Source organism: Onychomys torridus, chromosome 13, assembly GCF_903995425.1.
Source record: "Onychomys torridus chromosome 13, mOncTor1.1, whole genome shotgun sequence".
NCBI classification, from domain to species: domain Eukaryota; kingdom Metazoa; phylum Chordata; class Mammalia; order Rodentia; family Cricetidae; genus Onychomys; species Onychomys torridus.
Genome location: NC_050455.1, coordinates 41,370,149 through 41,396,792, shown reverse-complemented (window position 1 = coordinate 41,396,792; position 26,644 = coordinate 41,370,149). Strand labels below are relative to the sequence as shown.

Below are 26,644 nucleotides of genomic sequence, written 5' to 3'. Positions count from 1 at the left end.
AACATATGGGCTTTATCTTTCTTTTATTTATCTTGGTTTATGTACATATTATATCAATTGAATTTGCTTTGGCACAGAATAAGCTTTCAGCTAGTATGATTACTACAAAAGAAAGGCCAACCCAGGCATGACGGCGTACACTTCGAATCCCAGCCCTTGGGAAGCAGAGGCAGGAAGGTCAGCGAGTCTGGCCTGTAGTGAGTTCCAGGACAATCCAGACTGCACAGAGAGACCCTATCTCAAAAAGCAAACAAATGCACCAAAAGGGAAGAAAGACTATGGTAATATTTTCTAGCCTTTTGAAAAATGTGGTTGGAATCCTGAAGAAATAAGCCCACTTCTATTGGCAACACCACAATTCACTGCTCTTGGGAAAATCTACGAAGTCAAAGGGTGTGTGTGTGTGTGTGTGTGTGTGTGTGTGTGTGTGTGGTGGTGGAAGGAGTTAAAGGGTTAATATATAAGAAGCAATTTTCTCTGCCACAAATTTGATTGAATCTATTCTGATCCTATACTGACTTCCTTGTTCTTTTTAAGCTTGAGATTGGTATTTTGTGGTTTCCATGTTTTTTAAAAGATAGTATAACCATCACCCTCAATGGGAGGTAGAGACAAGATCTGCAGGATCAGCTAATAATAATGGGATTTTTTCTAATGTAGAAATTAATTTTTTGAATTCATTATCAATATGTGTGTGCATGCACTTGTGGGCCAGAAGATAACTTTCTGGAGTTAGCCCTCTCCTCACCTCTATGTGAGTTCTGGGGACTGAACCAGGTCATCAGGCTTTTGCAGTGAGTGTTCTTACTCCCGGAGCATCTCACAGGCCCCATGGAGAAATTAGTTTTAAGGGGCTTTTAGTTAACACACCTGCATATCTTTGTTCCAATGAAGCATCCTTGGTTGATGCCTTATAAAGACTTGGGTTTTGCTTTGTGCTCAATAAATTATTACCATTTTACTTTTTGATAAATGTTAAAAATATTCAATAGAAATTACCAAAAACCAACCAACCAACCAAAAAAAAAAAACAAACCCATGATAAATGAAGACATCATGGGAATAGGGAGAAAGAGAGTGTTAGGGAAGTTCCCAGGAATCCACAGGGATGGCCTCACCATAGACTACTGGCAATAGTTGAGAGGGTGCCTGAGCTGGCCTACTCTGGTGATCAGCTGGCTAAATACCCTAACTGTCATCACAGAGCCTTCATTCAGTGACTGATGGAAGCAGATGCAGAGATCCACGGCCGGGTCCCAGGCCGAGCTCCAGGAGTCCAATTGATGGGAGAAAGGAAGGATTCTATGAGCAAGGGACATTGGGATCATGATGAGGAAACATACAGAGATGACCAGCCAAACTAGTGGAAATGCACAACTGTGGACCAATAGCTGAGGAGTCCCCATGGTACTGGACTAGGCCCTCTGAATAGGTGAAACAGTTGTTTAGCTTGAACTGTTTAGGAGGCCCCTAGGCAGTGGGATTGGGACCCATCCCTGGTGCATGAACGGGCTTTTTGGACCCTAGTGGGACACTTCGTGCAGCCTTGGTGCAGGGAGGAGGGGCTTGGACCTGCCTCAACTGAATGTATCAGGCTCTGCCGACCCTCTATGGGAGACCTTGCCTTGGAGGGAGTGGGAATGGGGGGTGAGCTGGGGGGGAAGGATGGGGGATGGGAGGAGGGAGGAGAGGGAGATCTGTGGTTGGAATATAAAATGAATAGAAAAAAAATCTCTTAATAAAAAACAATCTTGGGAGTTGGGGATTTAGCTCAGTGGTAAAGCGCTTGCCTAGCAAGGACAAGGCCCTGGGTTCGGTCCTCAGCTTGGGGGAGGGGGAAGAAAAAAAATCTTAAAGCCACTGGGGGAAAAAAAGTCAGTTGTAGTTCCATTCTGCTCCAAAATGACTGGAGCTATGGTAGGCTGTATTTTTTCTAGTCTAGCTTTCTGTTTCTTTCTCCACAAAGTTTAAAGTCAGTACTAAAGTACAGTGAAAGTTTTACATCATATATTTTATTAACATATAATTAACACTTCCCCTTTTAATCCTACAATATGAATACAGCTTCACTAGTCATCCAAAATCTTGCCTTGAGATATCTGGGTTGCTTAAAACATTCCTTCATTAAAATATTACAATGAATATCATTGTTCATAAAATCTTTGGATTTATTTATGATATCCTGTTTGGATTTTGATGATCTAATAAGAAGAAAATAAACACACATGTAAGAGAAGATATTCAAAGACTCCATACCTGTCCATAGCAACCTGCATAATGAATAAGGCTCGGGAAATCCTTGGAACAACTCAATTCTGCAATGGCTTCCGTCTCGCTCACCATCCAGCGAACACACTCCAACTGACCATTCTAGATTTTTAAGAAGACAAAGAGAAAGAAATTCAAGATTACTAAGGTTTAGCAAATATTACAAAGATTGTAATTTACCATGGGGAGACAGATGAATTTTGGCTTTTGTATTAGGCTTGTATTTACTTGAAATATAAACATAAGACCTGTTACATGCATAGCTCTACATCAGTGGGAGAATTCCCACTTGCATGTGTCTTTGGGATTCTAGTCAGTTAGTTTAAAATCATTCTATTGAGCTTTGTGGTGGAGTACCCACCTAGTGTATGCAAGTTTGATTCTAAGCGCTGTAAACAAATGAATGAATGGGTGAAATTAGTCTATCACAGCATAAATTATATACTGTAAAATATAATAGTATAAAGTTTCATTATTTTTGAGTACATATGAACATATATATTCAATGTATAATTTGGTTGGAATATATGTGTGTGTATGTGTGTGTGTGTGTGTGTGTGTGTGTGTGTGTGTGTGTATGTACTCAAAAATAATCAAACTTTATATCTCTAACTCCAATCAAATTAATAATACTGTCAACAGTCCCAAGTTTCTGGCATCCCATGGCTTTCATGCAATAAGCTCAGACAAGATGAGCGTGATGCTCTTTGTATCTGTTTGTTTTTCCAGACAGGGTTTCTCTGTGTAGCTTTGCACTCTTTGTACCTGACTTTTTCCACTTACTACAGTACTCAGAGTCAGCCAAGCTACTACAGATATTTTTAAATTTTTGAAATTAAAATATATCTTTTTGGAAATATATTTTTATTTCTCTAAAATTACAATGTCCTTCCTTCCTTCCTTCCTTCCTTCCTTCCTTCCTTCCTTCCTTTCTTCCTTTCTTCCTTTCTTCCTTTTTCCCTTCCTTCCTTTCTTTCTTTTTTCTTTTTGGACAAGGTCTCTCTATTTAGTCCTGGTTATCCTGGATTTCACTATGTAGACCAGAGTGGCCTCAAACTCACAGAGATCCTCCACCTCCCAAATCCTGGGGTTAAAGGCATATACCACCATGCCCAACTGTAGAATTTCTAAGATTATGGTTGGTGTATATTTGATCTTATGAAAAGCTGTCAAACTGGTTTCCAAAGTGGTAAATTACTTCATATTACCATGAGCATCAGGAGAACATGCCAGTTGGTCCATATCCAGGCTAACACATAATATTACCAGCAATCAGTACCTAGAATTTATTTTATTCAGAGATTTATTTATTTTTATATGTAGGAGTGTTTTGTCTGCATGCATGTCTATGAACTACGTGCATGCCCGATGTTCCAGGAGGCCAGAAGAGGGCATCAGATCCTCTGGAACTGAAGTTATAGCTATAGACAATTGTGAGCTGCCGTGTGGGTGCTGGAAATCAAACCCTGGTCCTCTGGAAGAGCAGCCAGTGCTTTTAATCTCTGAGCCATCTCTCCAGGCCTCCTCCCTTATAGTTTATAAGATAGATCAATGATTTTTCAAATGAAACACTACCATGTTTTTATGAAAAATTAACAAATTTATATTTGAAATAACATTTTTCATTAAGTAACCAGGTTAAACATTTTAATTAGCAGAGCAATCAAAAGTTCAAAAGGTGGGTTGGGAATTTAGCTCAGTGGTAGAGCATTTGCCTAGCAAGCGCAAGGCCCTGGGTTCGATCCTCAGCTCAAAGAAAAAAAAAAAACGTTCAAAAGGTGACAACATTCTTACAAATGAATTATTTGTTATTTATAAGCGATGGAATGGTGCTACAAAGTCTGAAACGGCTACAAGTTGTACATTTTTGGGAACTGAAAATTCTTTCTAGTTATGATGAAGGAGGGCAGTGCAGGGGGAGGAGACAAAACAAACCATCCTGGGCTTTCTAAAGACTTTTGTTTTATAAAATCAAATATGACTCTCATGTCTTTGGGGTGAAGAGTCTTTCTTGTCTATAGTCATCACTGAGTTTCCATTCTCAGCACTGTGACAGTTTCAGAACATAAACAAGGCATGGAAATAGTTAAAATGCAGTCCATGCATCTTAGGAAGTTCTCTTTACCTTTCATAGAAAATTTAAGTGGCAAATCCTGTGATTAACTTCCAGACAGACTCTGAGATGGATGCAAGCCCTCGATCCACCACTTAGCCACAGTTGTTTGTCTCTGGGGTGTGCAACCATCTCACATGTGCACCAGAGACTGTGACAGGGCAGCAAAGATGAAATGAGGCACCGCACAGCCTTGACCGCCACAACACTCACTACGTGCTAGTCCCTCGGATGTTCTTAGAGACTCTGATAAGACAAATGAGGCCATTCATTGCCTTTCTAGTTTGCATACTGTGGGTGTGAGCACAGAAAGGGTCTCATGGAACCAGGGAGGGGCAAATGAGCAGCATCTAACAGGATCATTTTCTCTTTAGAATTTTAACCCGTCAAGATGAAAATGTCTATTCCCAGAGGAAGATGGGAGAGGTAAGCTCTTCCTTCATTTCTGTTTGAATAACAGGATTCCAAGTCAAGAATTCCCAGCTACACACACACACACACACACATATACACTTACACACACTGACTCTCATACACTCTCACACACACATACTGACTCACACTCTCTCACAGACACACACACACACTGACTCTCACACACACTCTTACACACACACACACACACACACACTCACAAACACATGCACACTCTCTTGCACACACATGCATACACATACATAGACACGCTCACACTCACAAACACACATGCTATTCTATCCCTGGAGGTATAGGGATGTGCTGTATGACTGTGCATAGTATGGAGGTTCCATAAAAATCATAATTACACTCAGTAACAATACAGCTGTGCTACTGGTTTCTCTATTTACTATATGAGGCTGCTTGTCATTCTTTTAGCCTGTACTCCTGCTTATGACAAAGAGTTTACTGTAAAACAGGATGCTATGTTATGCCAGCGGTACCCACATGCATTTCATGTTTACCACCTCCTAACTGCATTAAAGCCACAGTGCAGACATACACCATGTTTATGTAAATATTCTCTGTGGTGTTTGTACAAGGACTAAATTGTGGAAAAATGCATCTCAGAATGTGTCTTCATCACTAAGCCTTTATTGGTACGACCAGGTCATGTGGTCCTTGCTGCCCTGGTGCTGGTCTCTTTGAGTGGCTGTCTGGTAGCCTGGCTTCTGGCTGGGTTAGGGTAATGCACTTTACCAGCAGGAGCCCAGGAAAAGATAGTTTGAGGTTCGTTCTGTTCTTGGCTCTTGAGCGGGGGTGCTGCCACTGGCCAGCCTATGCCTTCCACTAGTCATACAAGGAGCAAGACAGTTTGTATAATTACTATTTATACAGAACACAGAAATGGGAGGCCATGCCTCTAGTTCTAGTACATAGAGACCCCCCTCCTCGCCTCTTTCTCTCTTTCGGGTTAGTCTAACTAAATTAAAGGGTTTTTCCCCTTACCTTCTCATAAAACCAAATTTAGCTTCGTTGTTTTGCTCTACTGTTGTTATATTCTCCAGAGCACTTAACTCCGCTTTACGCCCTGCCATTTTCTTTCTTTTGTTTGCTTTGGATTTGGTTTGTCTTACTTCTCCAGCTACCAAGGTGTCTATCTGAATCTTCCCTCCCTGCCCCACCTCCTTTACATGCCTCCCTCTAAGCACAGCTGTGTAGACACTTCCTGTGAAGACTGTGGTTTGCTGATTTTTCTTTCTCAGTTGTCTGCAATCGTTTTCAATTTCCTTTGACATTTTTTATTTTTTTTTTTGTCCTACTGACTGTCTCAGGGTGGACTAATTTCACATGCTCTTGAATATCCCATGTCCTCCTGTTGTTAGTTTCTAATTGCATTTTATTAAGGATGAAGTATATATGCACGTATCTTAATCCTTCACAATTGATTGGATTTTGTTACATAATCTGATAAAGGCTGTGTCCTAGAAAATGTTTTCTGTGCACTTGACAAGTAAGTTTATTTCAGTATTGTGAGAGACAGTTCTTGCAGATGAATTTAAAGTCTGGTGAATCAAGGGGGTAGCATTTAAACAAAAAAATCATCAAAGAACAGAAGGAAATATTATTTCACTTCCCTGCATTTGAAACCAAAATAACTTGCCTTAACTGCAAGTAGCAAGAATACTAACCAATAAAAAACATTTTAAAATTCCAGCAGGATACTTTTGCCTGCCCAAGTCTCTGGGCTTACAGTTATTTGAATGTTAAAAAAAAAAAAAAATGTCTGTAAGGGTGTGTTTGATGTCTGTAAGGGCATGTATGACATCATGTTATCACCAGATCAACACTTTGCCTTTGGGTCTAATCAGAATGACCTAAGCAGAAGTTATCAAAACAAAAGAATAAGGTTTATTTCATTCTGAGTTTGTTCAAGTCCTAAAATATTCCTTCTGCCAATTCTTTTACAAAACAGGCTGCTTTAGAAATCAGGCCTTTTAGATCTCTTTCTTCCCAGTGACTTTGCTTAACCATTTCCAAAGGGCACAAACTCCCAAAGCAGCTACTCTTGAGTCTCCTGGAAAACACTCAATAAAGTCTGCAATGTAATGTAAGGAGCAGAGTTATTTATTATGTCCTGTTTAAGGAGTCTGAGAATCAGGAAATGATGTTCTTCAATGTGTCTCTGGGAGCTTTCTTTCAGCTGAGGCACACCATGCTAGAAACGAAGGCCACTTCTACCAAGTGTGTTCATCTTTAATGACAGGCAGCAGGGCTCTCAGCACGGTTTTATTTTATTTTTTAAGATTTACTTTACTTAAGTATATGTTTTGTATGTGCATGTGCAGGTGGATGCCCTTGGAGGACAGAAGAGGGCATCAGATCCCCTGGGGGTACAGATAGATCCCCTGGAGCTGGGGTTACAGTGAGCTATGAGCCACCAAGTGAGGGATGGGAACCAAACTCTGGTCCTCTGCAAGAGTAGCAAGTGCTTATAACCACCAAGCATCTCTCCAGCTCCCTCTTAGAACTGTTTAATGCGGTGAAACACATCAGTTGCAGCACGTGTTCAAAACAAGGTCCTAAAACAGGAGACCGGTGGCTTCTTAAGACTCAATTTCATTAGCGTCAATCAAAGCACACGAATGAACTGCAGGTAGCAGGTCATGTCTGTGAAATGAGAGGTACTTGTATGAAATGCTCAGACTTACTGCTTTTTGTCAGGGTGATTGGGGTGGAACAGAACGAATACTTTCTCGAATCATTCAGAAGCCCAAGTCCCTACATCTGAAAGAACTTTTTAGCCTTGTGGGTGTTAGATGTGTGTGTGTGTGTGTGTGTGTGTGTGTGTGTGTGTGTGTGTGTGTGTGTGTGTATGGCTGAAGTTTAGGGATAAATCAACAGCTTATGTGTAGATGGCAGAGAAACCATTCACATTGAGGATTGACTTAATGACGACTAAGTTGCTCATGAACCTTCATGCTCTAAAATTTTAATCTATCCAAATAAGCAGTAAGGCATATAAGTTAAGAAAAGATAGGTTTTCATTCAATTATATAACAAGGAAATATCCAATCACCTACCATTATTTAGGAAAACTAATGAGAACTGTATTTCATAAACACTAAACCATTCTATAAATATGGCAGGTGCCAACCTTCATCAGCATTATAAAGATATTTATCACTGACATTTGCCCATAGATGACCACACTCTACCCATTCATCTCTGTGGACTCTGTCACAGGGTTAGATGATGACTTAACCATCTGACACTGTTATCAAGTGGTAATCAAGGTACCTGATTTATTCACTAGATGTATCAACTCCTTAGGAATAGATACTATGTCTTATTCAAATTTTACCTTTGGTGCCTAATAACACAGTACCTGCTGGCTCCGGCACAAACTTAACGCAACTCTATTGAGAAGAGGTTTTTTTTGTTTTTTGCTTTTTCCTTTAAATTTGGTTTCTCTTTTCTTCATATTGGCTGCAATAAACTCAGTTCTGATCTGGTATGGCATCATTCACAATCAGAGAAAAATACATCCCCTGGCATCATAGATTTCTTTATAACAAAATATTTACTATGCAAATTTTGAAGTCATACTTTACCAGGGAGCAAAACAAAATAAAATAACATTTTTAACATATAAACTTTACTGACCAAATGCATTAAAGTTAAAAAATCAGCCTTACATATAAGATATATTAGGATAGGATAGAAACATTATTTTAAAAATAAAATGTGTTCCTTAGTAAGTTCACAAGTAGGTTTCTTTAGCTAGCCAGTTCTTCTATTCAACACCTATGCAATTCCATTTATAAAGTGATGTGATCTGGCTTTTAGGAGATTCAACTATCATGGAAAGCAGTCTGTATGCAGAAGTACAAGATGTGTTCTATTTCTCTGAACTTTACTTCGGGATCCTTAATAAGTATGACTGAGTTCCACATTTAGCTGCCAGAGAGCCTAACAGTCATTGTAGTGTAATCGCGAACCTTCTTGTGACTTAGTCTGTCTCAGATGCTCTTACCACAGTGTTAAAAAGGGCCCTATTTTCTTGCGTTATGGTCCAGGTTCTAACTCCACCCCAGTTGGCATTAATTTGCGTACACTTTGACAAATAGGCACAGTGTGCTATTTTGGAGAGCTAAATACAAGACTCCTTAGTGATGCTGTAAACAGTTTTGATACTGATGACATTTAAACTCAGATTTGATCCATTAAAAGCCCACATTGTTGTCAGAAACTCCTAAGTGCTAGCCTCTCTTAATAGCACACCTTGATCCTTGCTTCTTATTCCATTAGGGAAAATTGACAGTCTCTGAGATCCAGGTGTGGGTCAGGATCCAAATTGCAATCACCATGAATAACAAATTTCTCAGCCCTGCAGGGGGTCATCTTCTTCCCTCTTTGTGGGCTGATTTGGAAATCGTCCTTATTGGATAATAAGCTGGAATGCCATCAACATCTCAGAATGGTAGTGACCCCAGTGATTAACGTCTTACATAAAATACACTCACGTGTTGTTTGTTTAATAAATCACTCTCTCCTCTCCCCCCTCCAATAGCTTAGCTCACAAGGAATCTTAGAAAATGGAGATCAAATCCACAGACAAAGCCTGGGACAGCTCAGCCCCTAAGTGGTCACCTTGATGGCCAGGCCAGCTGGAGTCAGCTGCTCTGTGTTCCGTTCACTGAGACAGTCTTCGCCCATCAGAGATGTGAGGTGCTGCAGACATTCTGCATGACCCTTCGATGCAGCAACGTGTAACAGATTGTTGCCATTCTCATCGTGAATTTTGTCCAGATTGTCTGCAGCTAGGTGTGGCTAGAGAGAGAGAGAGAGAGAGAGAGAGAGAGAGAGAGAGAGAGAAAGGCTTCAATCAATAAATCAAAACAGGGCACTATGGAGGTTCTCCTTTGGGCACAGGGTAGAAGGAACATCAGAAAACAGATATTACATTATAATTCATAACAGTAGCAAAATTACAGTTATGAAGTAACAAGAAATTTAACAGTTGGGGGGGTCACTACAACATGAAGAATTGAATTAAGGGGTTATAGCATTGGGAAGGTTGAGGATCACTGCTTGAGAACATGTTCTCTCAAGGGACAGATGGTTGTGTGAGAAAGGGCTACTGAGTTAGGACCAATGAGCTGTGAAGGCTTCCACTTGGTTTTCTAGGTCCTTGAGGGGAAACTGATGGTAAGTGACAGCTTCTCTGTCTCTGCCACCACACCATAGCTAAGTCCTCGAGGGACAGGGCTATGCTTTATTGACTGTTGTAGGTTTGTTGAATGAATAAAGTACTTGTTTTGAGGGTCTGACTTGTCAGCCTGGCTCCTGCATGTTACCAAATGGCTGTGGCTACTAGCACTTTATAGGAACCTCTAGACATATCAGTGACTCCCAGGGGTATCTGGGATATCTGGAGGCTACTTGGTTCTTTGGCTGTTTTTTTTTTTTTTTTTCCCCTGTCTCTGGTGAAATTCAGTCCTTTGAGTATCAAGTGTTTGACAGAATATTTTGGGTAAACTGAATGGTGTGAGCATTTATGACTTCTGGGACAAAGGAAAAGAATGAACCAAAGAAAATCAGAGGGATTTAAAAAAAAAAAATGGAAAGGCCATTATTGAGAAAAAGCAGTTATGGCTTCATTTGGTAAAATCATTCAGTCACACTATTCTGTTGTCATGGTTTATCTGTGCGTGCTTAACATTATGGGGAATGCTGTGATGCAGTGAGTTTCCAAGAATGAGACTTTAATTATCACTCGAGTATCAGCCCAGGATCGCTACTGTTTGGTCAGTGTCTGGAAGCTAGAAAAGAACAGTGCAGCAGATGCAATGCTATTTCTGCCGGGCTTTCTCAATAGATATTTCTTACACCAAGTAACTCTGCATCTGGAGTCTCTGGAGACAATCCTTCATGTTCCCTAGACACACAGGCTGGAGCAAAGCGAAAACCCCATGTGTGTCAGAGAACAATCAAACTCTAGGGAAAGCTGTATCTGCAAATGCTTGCCCCCCCCCAACTCTTCTGAATAATGATCAGGGTGAAACAGAGAACTCTCTGTTCACAGATCTGGCAGGTCCACACCATCAGCTAAAAACTGACGTCCCCACAGAAAGGGATGGAGAGCATGGGGAGCCATTTGAAAAGCAAAGCAAAAGAAAAAAAAAATGGCCTGACAACTGAACTGGAAAACAGTGTTGGGCTCTTTGTTTTGTTTTCCTTTCAGATTAAATGTCTTTATTCCAGCTGAGGTCAGACGATGTTAAACTGTGCCAACTCTCTCCTGGAGCCATTTGTGGCCCCTGAATTAACCTCCTGACCTTAGCATTTAAAACTCAACCAAAGCACAAGAAAAGATTCAGCAAGAAACAGAACAAAGGAGGAACAGAACATGTAATAGGAAGTTCCCAAAGAACGAATTAAAAATAAAAAAAAAAAGAAGCTTCACAGAAAGCTGTGAAACACTTCGTCTTGTTATAAGATGGTGTCTGTAGACAGACGGACAGACTGACAGGCAATACTCACCAAGAGCGAAATCTGTCCCTCTTTCACAATGTTCAGTATGCTTCTTACTTTCTTCAGGTGCTCGCCCCTCTCTTCTGTGCCTTGGCCGTTGCTCCAGGCCATGCCGTTGACCTGCTCTTCCGGTTTGGGCCCTGCTGCTGAGGCCTGCAGGTGAAAGGCCCTGAGCTTGCAGTCTGGCCCAGTCTTCTCGATTTTTCGACCATGGGGGTCACTAAAGACCTTGTTTAGGAAGTCTTGACTGTTGCTTTCTGACTCATATGCAGGGACACATTTACCCAGAGCAGGTGAGTTCTCAGACTCTTCTGTGGAGAGCTTGTGCTGGTCCCGGAGGACAGCCTTTGCTTTCCTTAAATGAGGGCTTTTCACGGGAGAAAGGACGCAAAACGGAGTCATGGTGGATGTGGCATTCTCAGTGCTCCCAACAGGGCAGCCTTTACCAGACAGGCCATTGATGGTTGTGCATAAACCCAAAATCCTTTTTTCTGAAGTCACCTTGGTGAACGGGGCCAACTGTTGATTGGATTTAATGTAAGGCACATCCAGAATCTCATCCATGTCAAGGTCATAATGCTCCAGCTCGCCCAGTGCCTGGCTAGGCTCTGAGCCCTTACCTGGCAACCCCCTGACTCCATCTTCAGGGCTGAGTTCCTCGGGCGGGGGGCCCTGGTCAGTCTCCCCTGCTTTCTGGTATTCTACTGTATTGTTCTTTTGCTCATCATTCTCATTGTTTTCCAGAGTCTCTGGCTGATGTTTCAGTGGAGAAACGCGTTTCACCGGGCGGAACTTACTGTACACTTCAGCGATTCCAGTGGGCTTTTGTGGGTTTGTAATGAGAGATGAGACACCACAATTCCAGCTAGAGCCAGAAACTATTAAAAAAAATAATAGAGGAGACTATTAAGTTGTAATAAGAACACAGTTTGGCCATATAGGTAGATATGGCTCACTTAGGTTATGTTCACAGTAGGGGATAAAGTGTGAGAGGATATATATCCATAAAATTGTATTTGGTTGTGATCCTAGCCTTTAATGGCTGAGCCATCTCTCCAGCCCAAAATTAGCCGGGCGGTGGTGGCGCACACCTTTAATCCCAGCACTCAGGAGGCAGAGGCGGGTGAATCTCTGTGAGCTCCAGGCCAGTCTGGGCTATGGAGTGGGTTCCAGGAAAGGCTCCAAAGCTACACAGAGAAACCCTGCCTCAATACGCACCCCCCCCCCAATGAATGCTTCATACTTACCACTGCAAGGCAGAGAAAGGTAAGAACGTCATAGAGTGATGACCCAGAATCACTTCAAGGAACAAGAGTGATAAAAGCAGAAAATTAAAATAAAGAAACCTGACAGATGTTTTACGGCTGGGTGTGTCTGGCACAATTTACATGTTTGTCACCATGCTCAAACAAAACCAAAGTGGAACAGGAATGGGCTTCTAAACTAAGCCAGTGAACAAGTGATATATGTATTCACATACACACGCGTAAGCATGTACTTGCCTGTACACACATCTCAAATGTTTAAGGCAACCATGTGAAGAAAACATGGCTCGTCTTTTACAAACTCAAATTGTGACCTACTATGTGACCTGATAGCTTTTCCATTAGGTGGTTAGGGATAGCAAAGGAAAGCATGGCGTGGTCAGGTGCTCATCTATGCATGGGAGACAGGCCATGGTTGCGTCAGTCCATCCTCTGCTAAGCATTCTAGACAGTCATCATGCAAGGCCATCTCATGGTGCTTCTCAGCCTGCGACACAACACAATGCATTTCCATTTGACAACAGAACATTCGCTTTAGAGTACCACTGCCCTCTATGTTGAGAAAGGTAGACACATAGCAAGGGGAAGTCATGAAAGGCAGATAGGGAAGGCGGGCTAGTGCTCAGAATTGTTTTTAAATTTCTCTTGTTTTTGTGTGGTTAAAATAAAGATGCCATGCTGGCCTACACTGAGCTGGTTGAGATGGACAGTGAGGCAACCAGACAGACTTGGAGGTAAAAGACAAAAACCACAACCTCTTCTAGTAAGCCTCAACACAAGCAAGACACCAGTAGCACCTATCAGAGTGAGCGGATAAAGCTGAAGTGTTCTCAGCTACAGCAGGGCTCTATTTTCTCTGAGACACTCCTCTCCTAGAAGGCAGATGACCCAGCACTCTTACAGGCTCATAGGCTTCTTTACGGGTTTCTATTCTTCTGCCCTTAGTTTCTATCATCCTCCATCAGGCAGGTAAAACTTCCTTCCAATTACCCTCTATCCTATGAAACAAGTGCAGTTGGGAAGGCTTTCATCCCAGAGTAAGCAAACATGCTTGTCTTTGCCCCTGGGCACAGCCAAAGGGTGAAAGACCCTGAGTCATCCAGGAGTGCTCAGGTTTGTAACTTACAATAGCCTCTGGTTATGACTGGTTCTTACAGTTAAAGGGCACCCTACATGTGTGCTGCTAGTCATTGTTTATGCTGAGATGTGTCCTAAAAGCATTCAAATAAGTTAGGGGATAAAACAAAGAGAGAAGTGAGTGTCCTGAGCCTGCCTACTATAAAGTCCCAAGTTCTGTTCTCCAAGTGGTCAACAACATGGCATGGGGTTCAGATGGTCTGCACCGCACAGTTCACCCTGGAGGCTTTTCTGACTCTCAAACTTTAGAAACAAAGAAGAAAACTCTAAAAGCTATGGAAGGAAAGTTGGTTTCTTCCCAATGAGCAACAGACAGCAAGGGATACCCAGGAGGGAAGGAAGGTGTCTAGATGACCTCCTGTTTCTCTTACCCACACTGCTTTGCGTCTAGAGTTCTGAGCCATACACAATGCTTGGCCTGGAGCATTGGATCAACAGACACAAGCATGTGAACTTGAGTCTCATTCTACACAACTCATTCAATCTTTAACATGCATAAAGTGAATCCTTCTGAGGGATTTGCAGCTTAATTTCACAGGGGGAATGACATTCTCTTAATAACCCAAAGAAGCGATAATTGCCAGGAAAAGCTAGATTCTTTGTAGTCATTTATGAAATGTCAGTATGCAAAGGCAAAGGCCAATGATTCCAATCAGTTCCCTGTAAATGTAAAAATTTCCTATCTTTTCTATGTTCTTTTCTTTCTAAAAATATGAAGCTATGAAAAGTTATCATTTGCCAGAAATTTTTGCCAAGGCATTTTCTCTGCCATGAGATCACACAGTGCCTGTTTCACATAAAGCAATAGGGAAACAGAGAACATGGAGCTTATAAGGCATAAATAGGCATTTGCTTTTACTCACTAGCTTTCCTCAAATCCATATATATTGTTGGAAAACCTATACATAGACATTCTGAGACACACACTTATTGTTTGGCCTGGCATCCGTTGATATTTTGTCAATTACCTTGATTTTTTTGGAGCTCCTAAAAACTAGGAATCTTAGAATGTATTAAAAATATTTAAAGCCACAAGACTTACTGGGTCAATGCAACTGTACTGATATATTTATGTATTATGTAAGGTCATGGGTTCAAAGGGCTACTCTTTTATGTTGGCTTTATTTACATGTGCACTTTTTTTCCAAGTGATGCAGGGAAATGGGTACCATATGCTTCCCAGCTGTTTGTTCTGACAGGAGCCATTAAGAACGGTCTATGTAAATGAATTCTGTCTGTGTTATATGAACACTTCTTTCCACAGAAAGGTCTAGAAACTGAAGAAGGAGTGTCAACATTTGGGAATGTTGTCTTTTTCCTCAGTCAGGCCTATGGTGGGTTTAGGAGGAAACTGGTGCCTGCTGGCTGGTCTTGATTGCCAAGGAAGAAAAGCCTGCTGATGAAAAACCAACACTAACCAATGGGCTTCACGAGAATGCTCAGACTTGTTGCCACGTCACACGTTTGGATGAGCAGAAATGCAACAAACAACAGACAAACACTTGTTTAGTTCTCCCAAGCTGGACAAATCCACAGCATAAGAAACAGATTATTAATGGCAGGCCAGGAATTCCCTTTCAATTCTTTAAGAGTACTTGACTGTTGTTTTGCTCCAGTACCATCATAACACTCTAGTCATCCACAGAAACAAATTTCACACTAACTATGGCTACTAGGAAGATTTTTGAGAATAGATTTCTTCTCTAGAAATTATGCATAAATTCTTGACACCTGAACATAATTTAAGTCCATGAAATTTTATCTTAGTCTTTACAAGTTGTATGAGAACAATATCTGTGCTTAATTTGGCTCTCTATCCTTCAAAACTCCCAGCAGATTGCTTACATAAGAAGGTTTTTAATGATGTTTTGCTTTTAGATGTGTACACCTTTCATATCGTAGGACAGTAAATATGCCTAGCGTGCCTTCAATTTGTCTACCTGATGGAGTCACAGAATTTTAAAACCATCAGCAGTGAGACAGATGTTTATGATGCTCATTTATAGGCAAAACAGCCTCCTATAACTTAGCTGACATGTGGGATGCTCTGAGCATTAGCACGAAAATTTCCGTTACCTCATGAGCATCAAAAGTCAGACATTTTCCCAAAAAGCAACAATGTGGATCTAGAATATGGAAGCTTCTCTGAGTGGCAGTGCATCCGAATCCAGGGATCTGACTCTCTCCACCCCTGTCTGCTTCCACTCTCCCCCTTCTTCAAGCCTACCTCACAAGCCTATTGATTCCAGCTTGAACAATGACAGTGTCATTTATATAGTCTTGTGAGTCATTCACCCCCAGAGCATCATCTGTCCTTCTGTTCCCTTGATCCCTGCCCCACATTGCTCAGAAAAAAGTCTGTGGCTTTATCCCAAATCCCTCTTAGCTCTGGACCCTTTTCTGTATCCCCATTGCTCTAACTGGGTTATACTGGGATCCTTTTCCATGACCATCACACACTGGTTTCCTTTCTCCCATTGGTCTCTCTCTCTACTCCAGTTAATCCCTCTTTGGAAGACTGAATTTGTCACCCAAAATTAGTCCCCAAACTTCAGATGTCCCATGCTTCCTAAGATGATATTGCCTTAGGTATGGGATGAATATCCCCATTGTATCAAACACACTCTCGGACCCATGATAAACACACCTCATTTACAGTGTGAGAAAACTATTTGGTGTTCAGTCTTCTTCTCCCTCCTCGTTTGTTAAGGAGTCTCAGTTTGGTGCTAGAATTTAATTCCTCTCCAAAATGTAGAATATCCCTTAATAAACTGACTGCAGGCTTCAGGGTGATCGGCTTTCATAAGCAATGTATTAACTGGAGGGTTTTCTGTTCATCACATTCATTTCAATGATGACCTAGAATTCCATTTAAAGAAATACTGGTTTTCTGTTTAGAACATGACCATCTCTTAAAAAAACCAAAAACCAAGAACCAAATATGCTTAAATGTAAAGTGCTTAAGAAATATGTTAAGGGCTGGAGAGATGGCTCAGAGGTTAAGAGCACTGAGTGCTCTTCCAGAGGTCCTGAGTTCAATCCCAGCAACCACATGGTGTCTCACAACCATCTGTAATGAGATCTGATGCCCACTTCTGTATACATAATAAATAAATAAATCTTAAAAAAAGAAATATGTTAAATAAATAATAGCATACATTATATATATTTAAACATAAAGACAACAGAAAGGGATTTGGGGGTATAACACATGATATAAAATGTCACAACACTGGCTTTTTTGTTCATAGCAAATTCTTTAGCATGCTCTGCAATGGCTCTTTTGTTCACTTTATGATTTATCTTCTTTTCTCAGCATTCATTATCCCCAAACCCCTGCCTTTCCCTTTTCCTGTACTGCTAAATCGAATCTTTCTGGATACATATGGCCATCTGTCATTGTTCTTGCCTTTGGGTCTCTTCTGCCTTTCCCATAAACCCCTGCTGTTGTCTCTGCCTGTGACTCATGCTCATCCCACATGAGCATCCCATGTTGCCCCATTGAGCCATTTCTTCTGACTCTTGCAGGGAACAGGTGCCCTTTACATCTCAGTTTCCTGGCAATCCTTGAACATGCCTGCAGCAAGTCTGGAGTGGCGCACCAACCTCACCTTCTCCTCGGGGTGCCTCAAGGACATGGGTTCCCCAAGAAGCTACTTTTGCTTGTAACCAGCTCATTGTCCAGCAAAGATCTTCAAAGACAATGAGGTTCTGTGACCCAGTCTTTCCATGAGTGAGTGGTGGGAAGGAGGAAGGAAGGGATGTGTTGAACCAAAAATGTGAAATATAATCGTAAGTTTTGTTATAATGAGTCCATTTTTTTTTGCTAAACTGAGGTGACAATTTGAGAGATAGTAAGTTATTCAAGTGGCTTGGACAGTTGGAAGGCCTGTTGCATAGTGAAGTACTTTAATGCATTCTCTTAAGAAGTTCTTACCCAGTGGTGGCAGCACATGCCTTTAATCCCAGCACTTGGGAGAGGCAGGTGGATCTCTGAGTTTGAGGCCAGTTTAGTCTACAGAGTGAGTTCTAGGACATCCAGGGCAACACAGAGAAACCCTGTCTCAAAAAAAATTAAAAAAAAATTCTTAATTTAAATTTCCTCATCTGAAAAATGATAAGGTTAGACAATATCATTGCTAAGATCTGACCCCCCCTCTAAATATCTCTGATGATGTAGAATGTCTACAAATGACAGGGTTCTTTATCCTGACTCATAGTGAAACACTATAATTCTTTGGGATTCGTGCATTTTACCAGATCCTCACAAATTTATAATTATGAGGCTGAGACGATTGCTGCCACACAATTCTCTGACTTCTAGGCTTGATAAATTGTTTTCTTTAAGAAGATAATGGACCGTTTGCTGTTGCCATGGTAGACCCAACTTTTAAGACTAAACATCAACGTTGGCTCCTGAAATACCCATTTATTTTACTTCTAAATATGGAGATCTGTGTCCACAGTAGGAAATTAGCATGAGACAGAGAGAAGAGAAAGAAAGGACTCTGTCAAGTTAAATGGATTCTACTTTCTGGGAGAAGCAAACTGGTCAATTTAATTTCTTTAACTATACATAACACACTGCCCATCCACAGCAGCCTACATTAAGAAATACATCTTATGTGTTCTCAAGCATTCTATATTCTTTATTTTAATATATATATATATATATATTTAAATATAGGGTCTCACTCATATAGCCCAGGCTGTTCTTGAACTTGCTGTGTAGTCAAGGATAATGTGGTGTTTCTGATCCTCCTGCCTCCACTTCTTGAATGTTGAAATGACAAGTCACCAAACATGTTCAGTTTATGCAGCGCTGGAGACCAAACCCAAAGCATGGTACATACCAGGCAAGCACGTTTCTACCCACCTCCATTTCCTTTTATCTTCTCCTCACTGGGAGGGAAATTATGAAAGAATGGGCTTGTCCATGCTAGTGCCCTGGGTTTTGGTACAGTCACTGGTCAAGTGAAATCTGCAGTGGACCCATGGAACCTTGGGATCACTAAGAAGTGATGACAGGTGGCTTCTGTCCCCCCATGACACTAGCAAGAAGGATCTGAGACTGAGTCTGGGAACTACAGGCAGGGTGATCTTTTGCACTGTCCTACAGGTTAGTCTGTAACCTGATCCAAGGGATGACTGAGTGAACTCTGGCTTTGGAGAACTGTGTCAGGCTGTTATGCTGGGAAGAGTGATGTGTGTAAACTGAACACATGCTTCTGGAATGTTCCTATGGGGTTGCTGGCTCATCCCTTTCACTGATACCACAGACCCTTTATTGAGGATATCCTGAGGTTGAAGGGGAAGTGTGCATGACTTCATTCTTATAAATATCATACTCATTGATTTAGTCACATGCTGTGAGGAAAATGTCATCTATTTGGGTCTTAAACCTCCTGTCTTTAAAAGGCCACTGATACCAAGCAGCTGTTATTGAACATGTCAGGTTCATGTTTTATTACTCCCAGCTCTGCCCATAACTATGCAGACTTGCTCAGATAATTCAGCAGCCAGCCTCTGCCTGTTTCTTTGTTCTGTGAAAACTCACTGAAATATTCAAGCCCTATAAACCTGGATAGAAAAGGTACATCTTTACCAAAGAGGCGTATTCCATCATGAAGTCAGACTCAGTATTTGGACAAGTTTAAACCCTCAGGCTTCAAAAGTACAGTTGGCACAGAATGGCAGTTGGTAGGTCTGAAGAAAATACACAGAGTTATTCTGTCATGCAAAAAGTATCCCGGCCTTCATTGGGACATTAGCACAACCTTGCGAGTGGATTAAGTTTGTGTTCATTCCAGACTCATTTACTAGGTTCCTTCTCTCTCTTCTTCCCTTCTCTCTTTCGCTCTGTGGAATTGTACAGAGAGACACAGTGACGGGCCCATGAAGAGACTCATCAAGCAGAGACACTTGGAAAAGGACAGCTTGGGAGTAGTCGCCTGAATGTGCTTTCTAGGTGTGCAGACACACCACTAACATCTTTTAACTGAAGGTGGCGATGTTTTACAGCGCTGATCTGCTGCCAGAGACAAAGCACAGAGTTAAACAAGAGGTGTAAGAGGCAAGGGCAAACAGGGCAGAGGATGGGGTAAGGTGCGTGCATGCGTGTGTGTGTGTGTGTGTGTGTGTGTGTGTGTGTGTGTGTGATCCTCTGAGAAACATGCTGTAGAGCAGATTTAAGAGTTCCTTTTGAAATTCAATGAGACAGTTAATGTAGATATTAAATGGAGTGTTGAAAAGGGAGCTGAAGGTTAAGAGTTGCAGGTAGAGAGGGCTATGAAACCATCTGAGTAATCAGAGACCTAGAGGCAGAAAAGAGAGAGGGTGGCCCTACTGAATACATACTTTCTAATTACCATCTCCTCAAATGCCAGCCTATTTCATTTTCAAGTGTGGACTGTGTATCCTCATTGAGGAATTAGCTAAGTCAGTACATAGACTTCAGTAAAAGGAGAGGAAAATGTGTTTCCTGGATCCCACAAAATGGTATCTTCACTGGGATTTTCCTCCACTTAACACTTTAAAATAGCCAATACATCCATGCCAGGCTTTCTGTATATCTAAGCACAGGAGAGTGCATGATTTCATCAGAGATTTTTCATAGCAGGTCTTGAAGACAGATGGGCAATTTTTATGCATTCTCACTTGAAAACAAATGAGAACTCAGGGAATTTTAAGCATTATATGGAAAATCATGTAGCATTCTGATTTCTCAATCAGGAATAAGGTTGCCTGACTCCAACTTTCCATAGCACCAGAGGACCACTCTGTCAAAATTAAAACTACTCCCTAAGCAGACAATTCACCGTCTCTCTAGTTGGGTCACATGTCGGTCATGGAATCCCAGCAACCAGTGGCAAGACATGGATGGAGCCCCTTCAGATTCCTTTTAATTAAAATCCCAACATGAGCTCTTCCCAAATGTGGCCACTCCTCAAGTATCAAACTATAGTTTGGGAACAAAGTTAGGGAAACGGCTTTTAAGAATAACTTTTTTTTTTTTTAACCAGTTTGATTCAATGGTTTTAATCATCACTTTCATTCTCATCTCTAATGTTGTAATAATACAATATTTCTTATTAGTGTTCTCAACATCCATGACACACTTACGGATCCAAGACTTAATATTCTGGTGTTTTCATTACCAAGTACAAATAAAGAGTAACTTTTCTAAATGACCGTTGAGCAGATTTTCCCCACCTTGTTTATAATTGGCAGTGTCAAACATAAATTTGGATTTATCTTATCACTGAGAATCCTGGCTACAGTTGTTCCTCTCCTTTGAATACAATCAAGAGATGCACAAACATGACAAAGGACGGACAGTCCTGTGAAGGTAGTCAGTGATAGGCAGAGCACTAAGGTCTTCTTACCAGACCCATTTATTCAGTGAGCATTTGCCCAATGTCGTCTGTGCACACAACTCTCTTCTCCCCGCAGGGGTGAATGAAATAGATACGCCCTTGTCTAGACAATAATGCAGGATCACAGAGGAATAAAAATGTAACCAAAGTCAAAGTGCTTCTTATGGAAATAATCTCACATGAGGGCATGGAACAGCTGAGAATCCCCATCTAGGAGGTAATACTTCGATCCAAGGAGAAGGAGAAAAAGCCAAGTATATGGGAACTGGGGGAAGCAAGAGATAAAGGGTAATTTTGTGACAGTCTGGGGAGAAGATAGCACATTTGCAAAGACCTAAAGCAGCCAAGAGCCATGGGGAAGGGCTGGAGATGAAGACAAGGGAGGCTATTTGGGGCCAATATACTGCCCCCTTTCATAAGGGCACTAATCCTGTCTATGAGAGCTCCACCTTCATGACCTAATCACCTCCCCTGAGATTCCTTCTCTTAGTAATATCATCTTGGAGGTTTCTAATATGCAAATTCTATTGGAGCACAAATATTCATTCTAACTTACAGGCATCTCCAATTCTTTGACATGCAAGAACTATTTGTTCATTTTTTAAAACATCACACACACACACCCCACCACCATGCTTTAAGTGAGTTGATGGTTTTGTGTTGACCTGCATTTTAGTCCATCCACTGCGTTCAGTCCAGTTGGACACTCCTGGGAGTCCAAGGACACTCTTGAGTGTAGAGGACCCAGGACTTATTGATGGAATGAGGTGGGGCATGAGTGAGCAAGAAAATTCCTTCTTCAGCAATACATTGGATTGTCTGGTAAACCAAAAGCTATTTAATGAGGTGCATGCCCAGAGTGTGAGTGAGTGAGTGTGTGTGTGTGTGTGTGTGTGTGTGTGTGTGTGTGTGTGTGTGATCCTCTGAGAAACATGCTGTAGAGCAGATTTAAGAGTTCCTTTTGAAATTCAATGAGACAGTTAATGTAGATATTAAATGGATTGTTGAAAAGGGAGCTGAAGGTTGAGTTGCAGGTAGAGAGGCTATGAAACCATCTGAGTAATCAGAGACCTAGAGGCAGAAAAGAGAGAGGGTAGCCCTACTGAATATTTATCCCCACTTGACTATTAGCAGTCCAGTAAAAAGGAACTTGTAAAAGAGAATAAGGGGCTATTAGTGATTTAGGAAGGAACCCGGGGGCGAGGGGTGGGTGGGGTGGGGTAGTGGAGGTAGCAGTGCCCAACAGACTCAAATACTCCCACAAAGCTAAGAAAGATGAGATCATCCAAGTGTCAATGGATTTAATGATACAGAAGTGGTGGTGTTCTCTAGCAAGGCAACTCATACTGTAGATGCTTAGGGCAAATGGAAGTAGAGAACTAAAGATGTGGTTTTTCATAACTCTTTAAAGCAGGTTGATTTTAAGGGCTGTTGGGACTGCAGAATGAATTCAAGGCTGGTTTACACAACTCAATTAGACTTGGTCTCAAAATATAAAGGAAGAGGAAGGCTGGGGATAAAACTCAGTGGTAGAGCAAGTACCTAGCATGTGCAAGGCCCTACATTCAGTCCTCAGTACTGCTATGAACTATCTCCACACTTGCACACTCAAAAAGAAAGGGAGAAGAAAGAAAGACTCCTTAGACATTTCAAGAGGAGAAAAAGTTTAGGGAGCGAGGACATGATATGGTTTGTTGTGGGAGCTGCTGGTGTAACCCAGACCTTCACCATCTCTTCCAGAAGCCTTTGGTTATGAACACTTAGAAGGTAGTTAGTGGCACATGTCAAAATGATAATAGTTTTAAGATATTGAGCTAAACAAAGCATTGTGAAATGAACCCACCTGTTTAGTGGTATTTATTCTATGAGGATACTAAAAATAAAAATAAAGTTATAGACGTGGCTCCCTACATATTTCAACTGGATATTACTGGTCTAGGGAGTCAGTTCAAGGGACCCAAGGGATTCCTTTGGAGGGGAAAGGAAGGGCAATCCCTGTAAAGGAGCCTAATACATTTTTTGAATGGTTGATGTGACTAGAAGGCTCAGGCAGGGGGAGTGGTACCAGGGAAGCTTGCTGGTCCAATAGCAAATCACTCTGGGTCTCCCACAGCCACACAAAAATTTCCCATGGCACAGCTTCATGACCATCTTTGGAAACCATTACCTGAATTTTAAGCTTGGAGAGACATGGCAGATAATGAAATTTGAGGAGACTATTGTGTTTCATTTAGGACAAGTGACTTGGGTAAAAGTTTCTTAAATATGAATGCACGTAAACAAATATCCTGGGACTAAGCTTGTAAACTGTAGGTTCAGAATCTGGGTCTGGGGTGAGGCTTGAGAGCCTGTAGAGACTCATGATGGATGATGCTGTAAGCACTGGTGCTGGTCCTGTACCACTGAGATGAGAGAGTCTAGCTGATAGACACAGAGGGGTCTATTGACAATGATATCTCTGCAGAAGATCCTTCAACTGTGGGATTCTAGGATTCTATTACCTGAATATGTCTTAGATGACTGAATCTCTCTCCCGGCTGGCTGGTTTTCTCTCTCTGTCTCTCTGTCTCTCTCTGTCTCCTCTCTCTCCTCTATCTCTCTCTCCTCTATCTCGGAAGTCTCAGAACTTCATGTACCCCAGGCTTGCTTGAATCTCCACTTTTTAAGTGCTAGCATTCCAAGCATGCACTAACATGCCTGGTTTATGTGGTGCTAAGGTTTGAACCCAGAACTTCACGCATGCTAGGCAAGCACTCTACCAACCGAGTTATATTCCCATTCCCACCCCTCGCCCCCACTTTACGGAGAATCAGAACAGAGTGGGTATGGAGACAGAGACTGAGGTGGAAAGACAGACAACGTTTAACAACGGACAAAAGAGTAAGCCTTCATTAGGAAGTGGGTGGGGTATGACAGAGATTCACGGAAGCTTACAAATGCCAACATCTCTCCACATGCACAGTTCTGCACTGGATTGGGAAGGGGTGACAGGAATTGTGCCTCCTGAGGAAGAAGTCTTTGCTCTTTGCAGGGCCATAGTCCTTTAAGAGGTGGTCTGCATGAGGCTTTCTGCGCATGAGTGGCTTGTCTGCTTGCTTGCTTGCTTGCTTGCTAGCTAGCTAGCTCGCTCGCTCTGTTTCTGTTTTCCTTTCCTCCCTGCCTGCCTGGTGATTTCCTCTGCCCTTTGGCTTTCCCATCCTTCCTCGATGTTTATTTCCCTGCACTTATTCCTACCAAGAGCTTTTTCTAATGAGCAGTGTGGTGGATAGGAGTGCTTTAGACTCCAATAAAAATAAACCAAGTAATTTGGATGGTGGGGCAGGTCCACTTTTATGGGAACATTCTGTGGTAATGGAAAAAGCATCAGGTGAACTTGTCTTTATATTACAATTGCAGGCACAAAAGGAGTCTCAGGGAAGAAACTTGGGAAAAAAAATACAATCGTTTCAATGGCAAGGCAATTAGAGTTTTATTTCATTTTCCATGTTTTAACATAACAGATTATATCACCTTTAGAATTAGACTATTGGTAAAGAAAGATAAATATAGGGCTTTAAAAAAAAAAAATAGGAGTCTCACTGTGAAGCCCAGGGTAATTTTGAACTCATGATTCTCCTACTGCAACCTCCCAAGTCCTGGGATTATAAATAATTGTTTGAGACAAAGAACACTTTCATCTGCGGATAAAGTCTCACTGCTGTTAAAAATAAACTGAGATCTCTTCGATAGTTTAGCTGTATCATATTAAAGTGTTCATTTTCCATTTTTAAAGATTGATTTTTATTGTTACATTTTTGTGTATGCCTGTGTGTCTGTGGGGGAGGGTATATGCATAAGAGTGCAGTTGCCTACAGAAGCCAGAAGAAGGCATCAAACCACTCGGAGCTAGAGTCAAGGCCATTCTGAGCAGCCTAAGGTGGGTGGGTGCTGGGCATGAACTCAGGTTCTTTGCAAGAGCAGTCCTTGATCTTAACCATGGAGCCATTGCTCCAGCCCCTCAAGTGAATTTCCCCCATTTGACTGAGAGCTTAGAAAATTTCCCCATATTTTGGAGTCCATTTTATGTAACAATATGGGAAATGGGTTTAATCTGCATGCCTTAAAAACAAAACAAAACAAACCAAACCAACTATTATAAAATTGCCAAGCTAACTTTCACTTTCATGCTTGCAGCATTAAACCTTAATACAAATTGAAAACAGTTGGTCTATATATTTAGCAACATTAACCATGTCACAGCAGTGTCTACAGGACACATCTGATGCCTGTTTATTATTTTAGGTGATGGCTAAAATCCTTGTAAATCTTCAAACAGCATCTAAGTGTTTGTTTTCATAGCTTCAGAATTTGTCACAAAGTTTGCAAGAACAGGTCTAAAAATATAGCAAATTTACAATGCTTTTAAATACACACAAATGATTTTCATAAGAAACCAAATTTTGGAAAGAATGGTTTCTTTTATTCAGTGTCATACAAGCAACAACTCATGTTATTTAAGTCTTTCAGTATTTATTTTAAGAGCTATTAGAGGCATATTTATCACGTTGCATAGCTGAATTTTCTAACCTGAGTGCATTCAATTCTCAGATACAAATGAGAATTCGTATTTATTTGCCTTCCTGCACAAGGAAAGTATACAGTGAAATCACCAGATACATATTTTTGAAAGAATCACAGGACATTTATGGCACCATGCATTTGAAACAAATGAGTTTTTGAATATCCAATTAACTTTAAAAAAAAAAAAACTCCCAAGTCAATGAAATTGGATATTTTATTTGAATACCATATAATGTATAACGCATTTCTACCTTCATTTGAAGACAGTCATAGAGTTAACACTCACTGCCTTGGAGACACAGACATTGTGCCGGGAATGCATGCAAAGATTTCACAGATTACGTCCTTTATTAGATGTGAACATTTCTCACACACAACCTTCCCTTGCTGCTAATCCACACCCTACGCTACTTGATACACAATTTTCTTGAACTAAATTACCCCTCAGTTGATTTATATGCATGGGGGGTCCTGGAGACAAAAGATCTTGTTGGCTCAAGAATTTTGGGCACATTACTAACTGCAGGCTTGTCTCCTCATCAATAGAATGGGCATAATAATGGTCCTCCCTCAGAATTATTTTGGGGATAAGAGAAATGTTTACAGAAGATCTGGCATCATGCCGGGAATGAGGAATCCCTAAGGAATAACCGAAGCCTCAGTAGCACCTTGCATGGCTCCGGCATGGCTCCAGCATGGCTCCAGCATGGCTCCAGTACAGCATGAACAGATATGTTCTCAGGCTTCCCACTCCTCATTAATTTGTCCCCCTTCTACCTCATACATATCTCCAAAATTCCTTCACACTTTCTTCCTTTTTAAAATCTTTCTCACCCACACCAACAAATTTGAAGCCTAGTGTTTGGGTAGTGTAGTTAATGAGTGACCACTGAAATATTGTTCTTGTTAGAAAAAAATAGAGTTCAGTAAGAATCAAGTCCTTTAGCTTGGAAAGGGCACTCCTGGTGGTG

General features: G+C 41.3%; 1 protein-coding gene across 6 annotated transcripts in view; it reads right to left on the bottom strand.

Moving 5' to 3' along the window:
* LOC118594826 (synuclein alpha interacting protein) overlaps positions 1 to 26,644 on the bottom strand; it is a 138,827-nt gene that overhangs the window by 26,759 nt on the left and 85,424 nt on the right. For all 6 annotated transcript variants that reach the window (XM_036205032.1, XM_036205034.1, XM_036205031.1 and 3 more), the window contains exons 4-6: positions 11,345 to 12,213; positions 9,452 to 9,631; positions 2,257 to 2,370 (exon numbers count right to left, since the gene is read on the bottom strand). In XM_036205032.1, the coding sequence (XP_036060925.1) occupies positions 2,257 to 2,370; positions 9,452 to 9,631; positions 11,345 to 12,213 (1,163 nt within the window). The remainder of the gene's footprint in view (positions 1 to 2,256; positions 2,371 to 9,451; positions 9,632 to 11,344; positions 12,214 to 26,644) is intronic.